The sequence below is a fragment of the Hoplias malabaricus genome, chromosome 3 (genome assembly GCF_029633855.1).
Source record: "Hoplias malabaricus isolate fHopMal1 chromosome 3, fHopMal1.hap1, whole genome shotgun sequence".
Lineage (NCBI taxonomy): Eukaryota > Metazoa > Chordata > Actinopteri > Characiformes > Erythrinidae > Hoplias > Hoplias malabaricus.
In genome coordinates, this window is record NC_089802.1 from 4912354 (window position 1) to 4926433 (window position 14080).

Here is a 14080-nt window from a genome sequence, read left to right on the forward strand (position 1 = left end):
TGAGAGACACCCACTGGGAGGCTTTGAAACAAAACACTGATCGTCATTATTGTGTGTGTGTGTGTGTGTGTGTGTGTGTGTGTGTGTGTGTGTGTGTGTTGCTTTGTAAAGAACTTGTTAAATAACATACACTTCGCCAATGTTAAAGGTCTACTCTAATATCATGGAATTACCATGCAGTTACTTACGTAATTACATGTTTATAATCCATATATAACATAGTTATAAGAAGCCAGGGCCCGGGACTGTATAAACACAAGTGTAAGTGCGTGCACATGTGTGAACAGGAAAGTTTGTATGAACTGCGGCTGTCAGCGTGAGGCTCTGTGTTTAAATGTTTGTGCTGGTGGGTTTATGACTTGCAGCTTTACAACTTGTGCGCTCGGCTTTTACAACTTGTGGAGTCCTCCCCCCCCTCAGCTGTGAAGTCCATATTTATATTCCAAGCTATTGATCTGTCCTGTGTGAGTTTGGGTGAGTTTGTAAGTGTGTGTGTGTGTGTGTGTGTGTGTGAGACCGGGATTGATTGTCTAACCTGGAGTTTTTCCTCCTGTGATCTCTTACAGATTCTTTTTGAAATTCTTCCTCAAGTGCAATCAAAACTGCCTGAAGAATGCAGGCAACCCGCGAGACATGCGCCGGTTCCAGGTGAGCATTTCTTCCTCTCTCTCTCTCTCTCTCTCTCACACACACACACACACAGCTCATTCTAAAGTAAAGATAGCCTGCACTGCTCTGTAAGACTGCTATTGTAAAGCAGGTGGATGGGAGGATATAGAGTGGGAGATTTCCTCTCTTGGGGAAAGAGGGAAAAAACAGATCCACCTGCTACAGCGTCCTGCTTCACTGCTCTAAATGCACTCAGAGCCACTACCAATGACCATACAAATCACTACACACTGCATTTCCCTACCACACACACACACACACACACACACTTCTAATTCACTCCACAGTTACAACACATTCAATGTAAATAAATGGAATAGTGTTATTCGCTTCAGTTCACAGCTTATATTCGTTTTTACTCACTCCTTTAGGGCTTTAGGATTCAAAAAAAGATAATGTGTGTGTGTGTGTGTGTTTAGATTGAGCCTACATTTAATAAAGAAAAAAATACACACTTGAATTTGAAAAATGTGTCTTAGGACTTAGAGCTAGGGCTGTGTTTTAGGAGCCGAATAACAACCCAAATGAACGACAACGCACAGTAGATTCCCTATAAATGCTAAGCAGAGAGGGGTAGCGTAGCCTTGCCGTCTTCCTGCAGGGCTGTGTAAGCGTGAGCCCGGATACGCTGGGGTTATAGAGACGTATAGCAGAGGGAACTGCCTTGAACGGACGTCGCTGCTGGACTTTTCATTTTTCATGCGGCGGAGGGTCAGTGGATGATATTGATCCACGCGTCCAGAGCAGAAGGTCAGAGCTGGAGTGAGAGGAAGTGTCCTTTCTGTCTCCACGGCGACTAAAAGAAACATCCGTCACCACTGATGTGCCACTGTACAATGGGACCGGTGGATTTCTCCCCCTCTCCTTCTCCCTCCCTCCCTCCCTCTCTCTCTCTCTCTCTCTCTAATCTCCTCTCCTCCCTGAAGGTTTAAGTGGTCTTAACAGAGCGTCAGGGCCCTCAGCAGTGTTTCCTCAAGAGCTGCCTCAGCACCTCCAGCTCACCTCCAGGAGAGACGAGCAGTGAGGTGGAGGGGAGACCAATAATTATGGCCTTTGTAAAAGCACAGAGCGTCCAATGCCAATGTCAGTCTCTGGATTCTCAGCTGTTTTACTTTTACGTGCAGTGACTTTAAACCTTTTTTTGATGATTGTTTCTATTTATCAACGAATCAGAGTGTCTACATCCTGTTTAAAGATGAAAGAAAAACCCTACAACAAATGCCCAGCTGATGTTTTAAGACACATACAGTATATATTTACCAGACCACACAGTTTTTGTAAACGTACTATTTTTTGGAGACCCTTCTACTTCTTTGGTCAGAGATGATGTGGAGAAAAGAGAACGGAGAAGAAAGACGACTAAAACGAGTCAACGAGTGCTGCGGGTTTGATCCTTGTGGTTTTTTGACCAAAGTAGGTCACATACATTTTGTTAAAGACACAAGAACGTTATAGCGTTTCCACTTCATCGCTCCCAGTGTCTCTTTAACACCCTTCTGACTCCAAATGAACTCTTCAAGTGAGCGCAAGGCAAGAGAGAGAGAGAGAGAGAGAGAGAGAGAGAGAGAGGGAGAGAGAGAGAGAGGGAGAGGGAGAGAGAGAGAGAGAGGGAGAGAAAGAAACAGAAAGAGAGAGAGAGAGAGAGAGAGAGAGAGAGATAGAGAGAAAGAGAGAGAGAGAGAGAGAGAGAGAGAGAGAGAGAGAAAGAGAGAGAGAGAGAGAGAGCTGTCTGTGCGAGTGTGGTTCTGTCTCTTATCCTGAAGGCTCCGTGTTTAACTAAATGCCATCTCCAGAATAAATTTCACACATGTTCTGTCCCGGCGAGATCCCATGGCAAGGTCATGGTTTCGGTGTTCCTGTCTTCCCCTCTCCTGCTCCCCTCTTCTTCATCCCTCGCTCCGGCAGCTGGGGGCCAGAGCACGGCCTATCCATCATCCCTACAGAAAGAGAGAAAGACTGAGAGAGAGAGAGAGAGACTGAGAGAGACCACTCATAATTACCAGCAGCTAGCTTTACATTCTCCACTTTTATTTTATTTTCTCTTTTGCTCTTGTTGTTCCCTCCTTCTATCCCTCTTTCCCTCTTCTCCCTCTCTCTCTCTCTCTTTCTGTCATTTGCTCTTTCACTTTTTGGTTTTCCTTTTTTTTTCTCTCTTTCCTTATCTCTCTCCTCCCCTCTCACATTCTTTCTCTCTCTCTCCATTCACCCCCTCTATTCCTCTCCATTCAAATGCTAAGCGTCCCCTCCTCAGCTCACTCCTAAGTGCTCCTGTATGAGGCGGGATTGTGTGGTAAACAGATAAAAACAGAAAAGCACTCGCTAATTCACTAAAGCGTTTGTTTTTTTTATTTTTTTCTCTCTTTCCCTTTCCTTTTATTTTTCAAGAGTCCTTCTTTTCTCACCCTCTCCTCCATCAAGGCCCATCTCCTTTCGGCACTGACTCTCACTGCCACTAATGAGAGAAAACAGCTAATCAATATATCAATAGATCAATGCAGATGGGCTTGCGTTAGCGTGAGGGCCTTGGGCGGCGTTTGAGAGACTGTTAACGGCTGAAAGAGCAGACGAGTGCCTCCTCTCTTTTCTCTCTGTTCACCTAAGTGCCAGATTAATGTCTAATTGGCCCCGGGCTTTGTGAAAGGGACAGGGCAACTACAGAACTGTGGCCTGCGTTTGAGTGGCAGGTATTTGATAGACCTTCTCGGATGTAGTTCTTTATCTAAAGTACACACACTTATAATTGCCTGAGTGTAGCCTTCAATGGCGTTGGGAAAAAAAGAAAAAAAGAACGCTCTTCTCCTCACAGAGGTTAATTGTAGCTCTCCAACAAGAAATTGAATCTGCTTAATATAGCATGATTGCATTGAATCTTCTCTTCTTTGACACAGGGACCTACCACAGTTGGGTTCCAGAAATAGACAACGTTAAATATTGTTCAGCTTCATTAAGCGCTACGATGATTTAAGGGGGGGGGGGGTGGGGGATTGGATTTTTGGGCGCTTTATTTTGGGAAAATGATGGATGTGTCTTTTGGGGCTGAAATGATGGTGTGTAATGTTTATGAAACTCTTGACTGCTCTGATTGTGAGACTATATATATATAAAGAATGGACTCCCAATTTGTTCAGAGGGTCTTTAAGCCACGGTAGAACCGCTTACTGTTCCCTAAAAACCCTTAAAGACTCGGAGTGTATTGTTGTCATACGTGGAGCCAAGACACACCGCTCAACTTACAGCCTCCTGTCCCTCTGAGAAAATAAACCACAGCGGGTCTCACTGCAGTGTCCAGTGTCCAAAACACGTGTGAGTGTGATCGCTGTTGTTGTGTGTAAGGTGTGGAGCCATGCCACGCTTCACAGCATTCAAAAATAAAGCTCACATAGCAGAGTGGAGAATGCAGACAAGTCAAACAAACAGAGCTGTGAGATGTGTGTGCTTGAGTGTCCAAAAAAACCCTGCTGATCAGAAGCATAACATAGCATGGGCTCATCTGCTAACTGGGCCACACACACACACACACACACTCTCTCTCTCTCACACAGCTCTTGCCCTAATGTTGGGTCTGCCACTATAAGTGGAACAGCCTTTGTTATGTGGTGTTGCGCACAAACAAGGCCACAACAAAGAGAGCCGGAGCGTCTGATAGCAAGCCTTGGGAGAGGCCTGCTGTTCTCTCCAGTTCTAAATTACTTTGAATGGCTTCTGTTTAGCGCCTCAAGAACAACGTATACAAACACACTCATATGATAACCCTTCAAAGCCCTGTATGTGGGCTCCCAGTGCAATGCATAGTTGTAACTACATCGTTACATTGTAATTACATAATTCGTAACCATATAATTCACATTAGTTACTTAATAATACGTCAAAGGGCTATAAGCGGTGTAATAGTCTTTCAGAGTTGTCTACGTCTACGTCAACGTCTAATTTAATGTGTGTAGTTACTCAGTAATAAGCTATAGGCAAGTAATAAGACTATGGTGTGATAGCTGTGTAATAACTATCTTCTTTTACTTCCTCTACAGGTCGTTGTAACTACATCGTTACATTGTAATTACATAATTTGTAATAATACGTCAAAGGGCTATAAGCAGTGTAATATTCTTTCAGATTTGTCTACATCAATGTCTAATTTAATTTGTGTAGTTACTGAGTAATAAGCTATAGGCGAGTAGTAAGACTATTGTGTAATAGCTGTGTAATAACTATCATCTTTTACTTCTTCTACAGGTCATTGTAACTACATCGTTACATTGTTATTACATATTTCGTAACCATATAATTCACATTAGTTACTTAATAATACGTCAAAGGGCTATAAGCAGTGTATAGTCTTTCAGATTTGTCTACATCAACTTCTAATTTACTTCGTGTAGTTACTGAGTAATAAGCTATAGGCGAGTAATAAGACTGTGGTGTAATAGCTGTGTAATAACTATCTTTTTTTACTTCCTCTGCAGGTCGTTATATCGACAACAGTTAATGTGGACGGTCACGTGTTGGCAGTTTCGGACAACATGTTTGTCCACAACAACTCCAAACACGGCCGCAGGGCTCGCCGTCTTGACCCCTCTGAAGGTACGGCCCCTCCTTATCTGGAGAATGGTAGGCACATTTTACATGGAATTATTATTTTCAGCGCCTCTCCCACTTCTTCTTCTTCTGCTTCTACTTCTTTTCTTCTTTCATTCATTCTTCTTCTTCTTCTTCTTCCGTTTGGTCACCTCTCAGTTCAGTAGTGTAGTTTAGAGTAGTGGTGAACACAGTGGAGTTTAGATGTTAGCCGGCTAGCTTCTTCCTTTATTTCTTCCTTCTTCACACATCATTTCACCTGTAGAGCACAAGGTTAGTGTTCATTCTCCTGTGTTATTACCTGTTGTTGTTTCCCCCATTATTTGTATTATTATTATTGTTATGTCACGTGATTATTGTCACTGAATGATGTTGGGCCACGGACTTAGTCTCTTTGGGCAACAAAAGGTGAAATAAGTGTTGTGTTGTTATTGTTCATGTTCTTGGAACAACACTCGCAAAATGTTGTGACGGATCAGTGCCTCGTTATATTTGAGTTGTTCAGATATACTTAGATTGTTCGGTGTACGTTTTTCATCATCAACGGACCAATAGAAATGCACCAAAATTACCCTGGAATATTCCCTTACGCTTAAATAGCTGCTCTCAATTTCCTCGATCCTGTAGAGATACCCTCGTCTGAGATACGAGGTTCTGTTCTAATAAGCCTCCGAGCTTTATAATGAAAGCGCTTATTGAGAGCAGGTTCTGCTGTTTGTTGAAAGGCTGAGGCTGCTCGAATAATCTCTAGGCAAAGAAGCCATAAAAAACAACACGACGTTCCGGGTCGCACGTGTTTGAAAACATAACATTTGTATTTTCTTTGTTTTAATCAAGCAGTAATTACCATATCAACTAAACGCAGTGATGTATAATGAGGCAAACCAAAAGGATATTAATCTCCTCACTCCAGCCAGGCAGAGAGCGCTAACTTATTTGTTTTTAGGGTCTGGTTTTTTTTGTTCTTTTATTAATGACAGGGGCAGAATGAAAATAAAGTAATTGAGCGTGTGTGCCCTGAGCGCTGGAGCCGTTTGGCCCCATGACGTGTTGTTTGTCTCTTCTGCGCTGGTTTGATGGTAGGTGTGTTTTGCTTAGCAACCGCCTTTAATTAGGAGAGCAATTAAGAAGGTTCAGGCCTCTCCCCTCGCCTCACTACATCCCTGGGGAGAGTCAGAGAGAGAGAGAGAGAGAGGCCCAACCCTTACACCATTGGGGCTACCAGCCTTCAAAGGCCAATTTGCAGCGCTCTCTTTACCGCACTTCTAGAAGCCTCCATTTATCTGCCTCCATCCGTCTAATATCTGTTTATTTCATGACAAATTCATTTCAGTGATTATTATATTTTGCGCCTAAAGAAGTCGTTGTGGCTTTAAATGAAGGTTAAAAAGTAGCACGTACCTCCACTAAACTCGCCGTAATCGAACTGTTCTCCCGTCACCCACCGATGTTTTGACGAGTCTTAAAATAGAGAAAAAAATAATACTAATCCCAACAGTTTTAAAAGCTCACCTCCTCCTTAAAACATCCGTACACACTGTCTCACACACACACACACATTTCCTTTCACACCACTTAGCTACCTGGGGTTTCAGCCGCCCCAGATGTCAAATTTGGGCCGAGCTGATATTGCCACTAGTCTCCTAATAAGGGGCTTTAAGAGCGGACTGGGAACAGTTACCACAGAGGAGAGGACAAAGATCCAACTTTGGACTTATGAGTGTCATTCAGCATGAGCCTTCACTTTGAGCCCAACTCTGTAATTACCAGCGCTAATTTCACTGAAATATTACAGAGGGTCTTCCACTTTCCCGGCGCTTGTCTCCAGCTTCTCGGTTCTTTCTCGACGTCTGCGTTATTGGCGTGAGGCGCTCTTCAACCAAAATAACAGTGACGCATAAGAAACGGATCACTGGGTACAAACTGATAACACCTACATGTTTTATTCGCTTTCCCAGTGGTGCGAGTGTTTGAGGTTAGACGTGTACGGTTGTGAACTGCACTGCCATCCTCACACACACTCGGATTCAGGGCTGTAGCACAGAGGCAGGGTGTTTGAGATTAGAAACACATTTCTGAAAGTGATAAGTGCTAGTAGAGCACGAGAGAGAGAGAGTGGGAGAGAGAGAGTGAGGGCGGGGGGAGATGGAGAGTTGTGGTCCATGTATCAAGCCCACTTTCCTCTACCTCTAACACTCTTATCTAATCATCTAATATTGGCAAATGTTCTCAGACAGTGAATTTACTCTGGCTTCTGATCTTCAAGTGAAAGTAATTCCCACGCTGCTGCCCCTGTGGAATGTAACTCCTCAGCTCACCACACACTTCCATACACCAACCTGCCCCAATGAGGAGAACGAGACCGGATTATGGGTGGAGGGGGGCGTTAATCTATTAAAAAATTAAAAAGAATGACGTTAGAATACGTTCAAATACACGAGCTATACACTGTGACGCAGCGTGTTAAACCGACCAATCACAAGCCTCCGAATTTAAAGAATGGGTTAAATAACAATGTATTTATATCGTCATAAAATAAAATATAATACAAATATTGTTAATTGTCAGAACAAAAATATGTTTCGAAGTCCACCTCTAGGTCTTTTCTTCATTAAATATTCACCACATAAAGAGAGTGTTATTCTAATTATTTAATCAAATAAAACAGATACAAGGACTTGTACAGATACAGTATAAGGTTTTGACTACAGACTACAGAGATACAGAGTAGAGGCTAAGAGTGAGAGAGAGATGGCCGTGTAGATGGCAGGTCTCTCTCGCCCTCTCTCTGTTTCTCCACTGTGTGTGGAAGGCCTGCAGCTTCAGCTCCATTTGCATACCAAGTGGCGGTAATGTTGTTAGGTTTATGCAATAAAGACAAGCGGATCGCGTCTGCAGGGCTGTAGCCTGTTAAAGGGGCCAGATGGGCAACACACACACACACACACACACACACATGCACACACACACACACACACACACACACACACACACGAGCGAGGTACAGCTCTAATCCCATCAGCGCCGGGATCAGCCTGCCATCTGGCCGTCCCCGCCACTATTGCGCCGCGTTTGTGCCGCCGGCCCAACAAAGAGAGGCAGCAGCAGGCAGGACGGGACCTGTTCGAGTGCTTCAATATTGGGGGAGAAGGAGGAAGGTGACAAACACACACACACACACACACACACATAGGAAACACAACAGCGGCAGCCATGTTGCCATGGAAGAGGCTGCATTTCTGATTAGAGCATCACACCAGGAAAACAATACACATGGGAAGGCGGCAGGAGGCCAGAACACACACACACACACACACACACACACACACACACCAATAAGAGGTGGAAGAAAGACAGACCGCACAAAGCCAGTGATTTTCTAGAAGTGTGACATATGTGGCTGAGGCGAGTTTGCGCTTGTGAAACACACACAAATCATGCGTGTGGTCTTTTGAATTAACATCAAGAAAAACAAAGGACTACTAAGAGGTCCTTAAAATAAAACAGAAAAAAAGTGAATGTGATTAAAGGAGTACAAAGAAAACTAGTGCTTATTGAGTATTTCAGTTCATTTGTACTTACCTTAATATATAAATATCTACCTCTCAAGTAGCCTACACACACACACACACACACACACACACACACACACACACACACACACACACACAAACCCCACAAGTCCCAGACTCCCTCCCCTAATAATCACACACTTAAGGAAATACCCTGCTGTACTCATTCAAAAGACAGAAGCCAGAACATGGCACCGCTCCAAAATGTGCTCCCTTGCTAAAAAGTGCTCTGCTATTAAACATGCATGCACAGTCCCTTTGCTAAAAAGTGCTCCTGAGTCAAAATGTTTTCCTGACAAACCCACCCATCACATTCCCTTAATAATTAGTGCTCTCCTGCCTAAACTGCAGTGTTCCCCTGCTTAATAATGATACCATACTACCCTGCTAAATAGTGATCCCAAGCTGTAAACAGTCCCCTCAAGTGTTCAGTTGATAAAAAGTGTCCCTCTACTAAAAACACACATCATTTGCCCCTGCTAAATAAAGGTCTACTGTTTTATGCATAGAATTATACTAAAAATTAGCTTCTGCTAAAATGTGTTCCACTGCTACAAAGAGTCCCTGCTAAATAGAGATCCCGTTATAATTCATAAGCAATGTTCTCTTGCTAGAAAGTGATCCCAAGCTGAAAACACTTTTGCTAAATAGTGCCTTCTTGCTATGTGCAAACCCAGTGTTCCTTTGCTAAAATGTGTCTCTCTGATAAAAACACATACCATGTTGCCCTGCTAAATAGTGATCTCCTGCTACATGCATGCCCAGGGTTTCGATGCTAAAAAGTGAATCCCTAGCTAAACTCTATGCTGCCTGCCTCTTCCTGGAGCTGTGCTGGACTTGGCCTCTGTGTGCTCTCCCTTCAGTTTACATCATCTGCTGGAGAACATTGTGTGTGTATAGCATTAGATCACTAGCATAGGCAAGTGTGTGTGTGTGTGTGTGTGTGTGTGTGTGTGTGTGTGTGAGTGAGTGAATGTAATTCGCTTTGCTATGCCTTCCCATTCAACACATGTTACCCCACTACATGTGCATTGAAAGTGTATGCAAATGCAATGTGGCAGGAGGGAGAGGGGCTGGCAGCTTGTAGTATCTCTCTCTCTCTCTCTCTCTCTCTCTCTCTCTCTCTCTCTCTCTCTCTCTCTCTCTCTCTCTCTCCCTCTCTCTCTCTCTCTCTCTCTCTCTCTGTGATGGGGGAGAGTCATTGCAAATTCCGAGGCAATGTTCAGTGGTTTCTGGCCACAGCTGCTAGCCGGCCCCTCCTGTGGGTCTGCTTTTACCTCTCACACAGACTCACACATGCACACACACACACACAACCCCCCCCCCCACACACACACCCCCCACACCCAAACACACAGGAGCCTCCTCCCCCTCCCCCTCCCTTCTGCTGCTCACCTACACAAAGTAAATTTGTTTACTGTAATTTTTGGTGAATGATTTGCTATAATTGGAAGTGTTGATGAAGGTCAGTCCCTTTGAGGAGCCGTGTCTGTCTTTAGAGACTTGATCCGCTTTCAAGCACTCTGCCTGCAATTAAGAAAAGCAAATGTCACTCGCAAGCCTCAGAAATGAAAATTTGTATGAACTTATTAGCATGAAGTCAACAGCTCTAGTTAAGGGCAAGCTCCCTGTGTGTGAGTGTGTATGTGTGTGTGTGTGTGTGTGAGAGAGAGGGAGAGAGAGAGTATGAGCGCTCAGGGCCTCTGCTGCTCTGGGAGATGTGAGAGGAATGAGCAAATACAACCTCCACTAGTCCAACATTAAGGCAAACAAAGAGAGGTGCCTTGTCTGGCCTGTTCTACACAACAATACCTAATGGTGATTAACTAGGCCTGGCTATACAGCCCACAGACTGACAGAGAGAGAGAGAGAGAGAGAGAGAGAGAGAGAGAGAGAGAGAGAGACACACTTGAACCTGCCCACACAATCCACTCAGACACAGATCGTATCGCACTCAACCTTATCACACACAGCAATTCAACAGGATCAGATAAACTAGGCGTTATTCAATTATTTTATTGCATTAATTCAATTTATATCACCAAAAAAAGTGGAATAATAATAATAATAACAATTATTAATAATAAAATAATAATAATAACAAACCCTACTTTTATTTTAATCAAATTCCGGAGGATAATTATGAATCCATTCGTCAATGCATTTTCCCATTAATATAGAGGTCATTTACTGTATTTAAACGATGTGTTTTAATATGCATTTTTTTGTATGCAATTTTAATTTTAATACAACTTTATTTTACTCGATTCTTTCCCAAATCATAAACCCACCTAATAAAGCTGTAGCTGTATGAATTCAGAGAGAACAGGACGGGGTGAATGATGTCACCTCCGAGGGTCCGTGATGATTTGCTGCTGAAAGGCTTTTTACAAGAAGACCCACCATCTCCTGTGCATTATTAACCATCCCACTGAGAGCAGGAGGAGAGAGAGAGAGAGAGAGAGGCTATTGTCTTCTTCTCCCACCCCAGCCATAAAGAAATGAGGGAGAGAAAGAGGGGGAAAGAAAGGAGGAGGTATAGAAAAGTGCTAAAGTTGGTGAGAGATAAGACAAGTGCTGGATATTGTGGATAAGCAGGCGGTTTGACACTCGCTGTGCAGGGACCTGGGGGGGGTGGAAGGTTGAGATGGAGGTATCAAGGGCTGCTAGAAATTATTCAAATCAGCTGAGACTTTATCCAGAAACCTTATATTCCCTCTGTATTTGGATATCGCTCAGAGTCAGTAGAGCTGTGTTGCAGCGGGGAAATCCTCCTATGTCAAGAACCACAGGATTGAACAGAGGAGGATGGAAGTTTTGCGGCCGAGGAAGCTTGACCCAATTAGTGCGCACGCCCATGTGTGTTTGCAGACGTTTGTGTGTGTGTGTGCGTGAGGCAGAAATCGAAGCAGCCGTCGTGCGGCGACCTTTTGATTGGCCGCTGTCAGATGTGTGAGAGTGGGGCGGAGGAGTTGTTTTGCCGCACGTTCGCTGGCCTTAATCATCACTGATAGCCACAGTGGCCCTGAGGAGTCTGCGGTGCGGAGGGGGGCTCGAATGGCTTCTCTTTTCCCTCCGCTCACGCTTTTAATGGGAGCTTTAAGAAAGCAGAGCTGCCTGATGTATGGCCGTGCCCTTTTGTTGCCGCGTGGCCCAAATCATTCATGTTTTGTCTGCTTTTGAGTTTAATTGTCCCTCGGTGAGGGAGTCAGTGTGTGTTCTCTGTGTGTGATGAGTGAGAATGTGTGTGTGTGTATAATAAAGCATGGTCCTGAGCGGTGTGTTTTCTCTTCTGTCATAAGCAGCTACCCCGTGCATAAAGGCCATTAGTCCCAGTGAAGGCTGGACCACAGGCGGAGCCACAGTCATCCTCATCGGGGACAACTTCTTCGATGGACTGCAGGTTGTGTTCGGCACCATGCTCGTATGGAGTGAGGTGAGGTCCACCAGACAATGCAATCATTTACGTGAGGTGAATTATAGTGGGGTAGAACTTGATAAAGCTCCAAAAAGGACATTTCTTTGCACAATAAAATAGGTCAGATGTCACTAATAGGTGGAGAATTGTCCAGATCCGGACATACACATTATAACTGATAGAATATTTAACTGTATTTCTATAGTATATTGTCTAGCATTAACGGTACCAGTTTAACAACCTAAGACATTCACAGGCCAATTTCATGCATAATTTATTATTATATTATTATTAAATATTATTGAATTGTATTTGATTTGACACTCAGCTGCTGACAATGTAAGATATAAATATTATTACACAGCTATTGTGTACAGACCTTACTTTGCTTCAGAAAAGTGTCTGTAACTGGACTTTATTGAATTGTAATTAATTACTGCTGTCGTAGAATTATCATCTGTGGATCTTTCAAGACTTCCAAGTTGACTTGCAGTAGAAATACAAACCATCTAAGGTGTCCTAAAGGTCTGGGAGCCACTATTCTATAGACCTACTCACCTTTAGATGAAGCACCTATGGTTCTAAGTAGAACCTTCATGGAATACATTGATTTCTCCACATTTATTCAGTGAGCTCTCAGTCAGTGCCAATTTAAAGGCTCATGATGGGGCTTTTTTCTAACGAATGTTGATGAAGTTGTCTCCTCACACATTTGTCTTATTAAGACCCCACTGAAAGCCAATCAGTGTATGTTTGTTTATTTTATTTATTATTTTTTATTCCAATTTAATCACAGGGGTAGATAAAGAATCAAATAAACCAAGCATGCTAAGCAGCTCGGTATCCTCTGGGGCTTCGGTTGCATTCCGCACTGATCTGAATGCTCTTGCAAAACAATCGAGCAATTAGGACTTAGGACTGAACTGTCTGGATAAAAAAAATAAATAAATAAAGAGAAAGAGAAGAGAATGAAAGCCATGTGGAGGTGATTTTAACCAACTTTATCACCCCCCACCCACCACACACACAAACACACACACCCCGGGCTTTTCCTGAAGTCAGCCAAAGCCAAGCTCCATTTGCTGGCAGAGGTAAAGTGTGTGTGTGGTGGGGGTGGTCTACAGTGCTGGGTTACAGAGAAGTGGCTAGCTGACAGGCTAATTTAACATCAGAGTAGTAATTGCGTTTAGTAGCTAACATGGTTAGCATGTGTTAGCAGAGTGTGTGTGAATGCAGGCTAAACGCTAACTGCATTGTGCCCTGCTGGTTTTTGGCAGCTGATCACACCCCATGCCATCCGAGTGCAGACCCCACCCAGACACATCCCAGGGGTCGTGGAGGTCACTCTGTCCTATAAGTCCAAGCAGTTCTGCAAAGGAGCGCCTGGAAGATTTGTCTACACCGGTGAGTGCAACCAAATAATGCTAATAATAAAAAAGGTTTAATGGTTTAATTCCCTGCTTGGGTAACCACAGCATGCTACACCACTACGAGTCTTTCAGTTTAGTGACTCTGGATGATACTATAACTGTGTTTGTACAGTTAATAATTAATATATCTGATAATATAGGTTTGGTATTTCTGAAACTAAAGCATTAATGTTTCTAATAGTTTAATATCAACATGTCCAATACTGACAAGCCATTTTCATAATTGGTACATACTGTACACTACAGAACTCACAGAGATATTTCAGAAGTCTTCTCAAGCTCCTGTATCTGAGATAACTTTGTGATCAGTGTTGATAAGAGGGACTCATGTTTATATATCTTGGATATGTTAGATGTATGTTGTCTACTGGATTGTTTCTTGTCCTCGGCCCGGGACCTGGGACCTTGTCCTCCACTCT

The 14080-nt window shown here is 43.4% G+C and overlaps 1 protein-coding gene across 12 annotated transcripts in view; it reads left to right on the forward strand.

Moving 5' to 3' along the window:
• The window catches only part of ebf3a (EBF transcription factor 3a), a 111962-nt gene that overhangs the window by 68647 nt on the left and 29235 nt on the right, over window positions 1-14080 (forward strand). For 5 of the 12 annotated variants that reach the window (XM_066664295.1, XM_066664302.1, XM_066664296.1 and 2 more), the window contains exons 7-10: window positions 567-648; window positions 5130-5274; window positions 12116-12249; window positions 13509-13635. In XM_066664295.1, coding sequence (XP_066520392.1) covers window positions 567-648; window positions 5130-5274; window positions 12116-12249; window positions 13509-13635 — 488 coding nt within the window. The remainder of the gene's footprint in view (window positions 1-566; window positions 649-5129; window positions 5275-12115; window positions 12250-13508; window positions 13636-14080) is intronic. The other 7 variants (XM_066664298.1, XM_066664300.1, XM_066664305.1 and 4 more) reach the window with 2 other exon arrangements.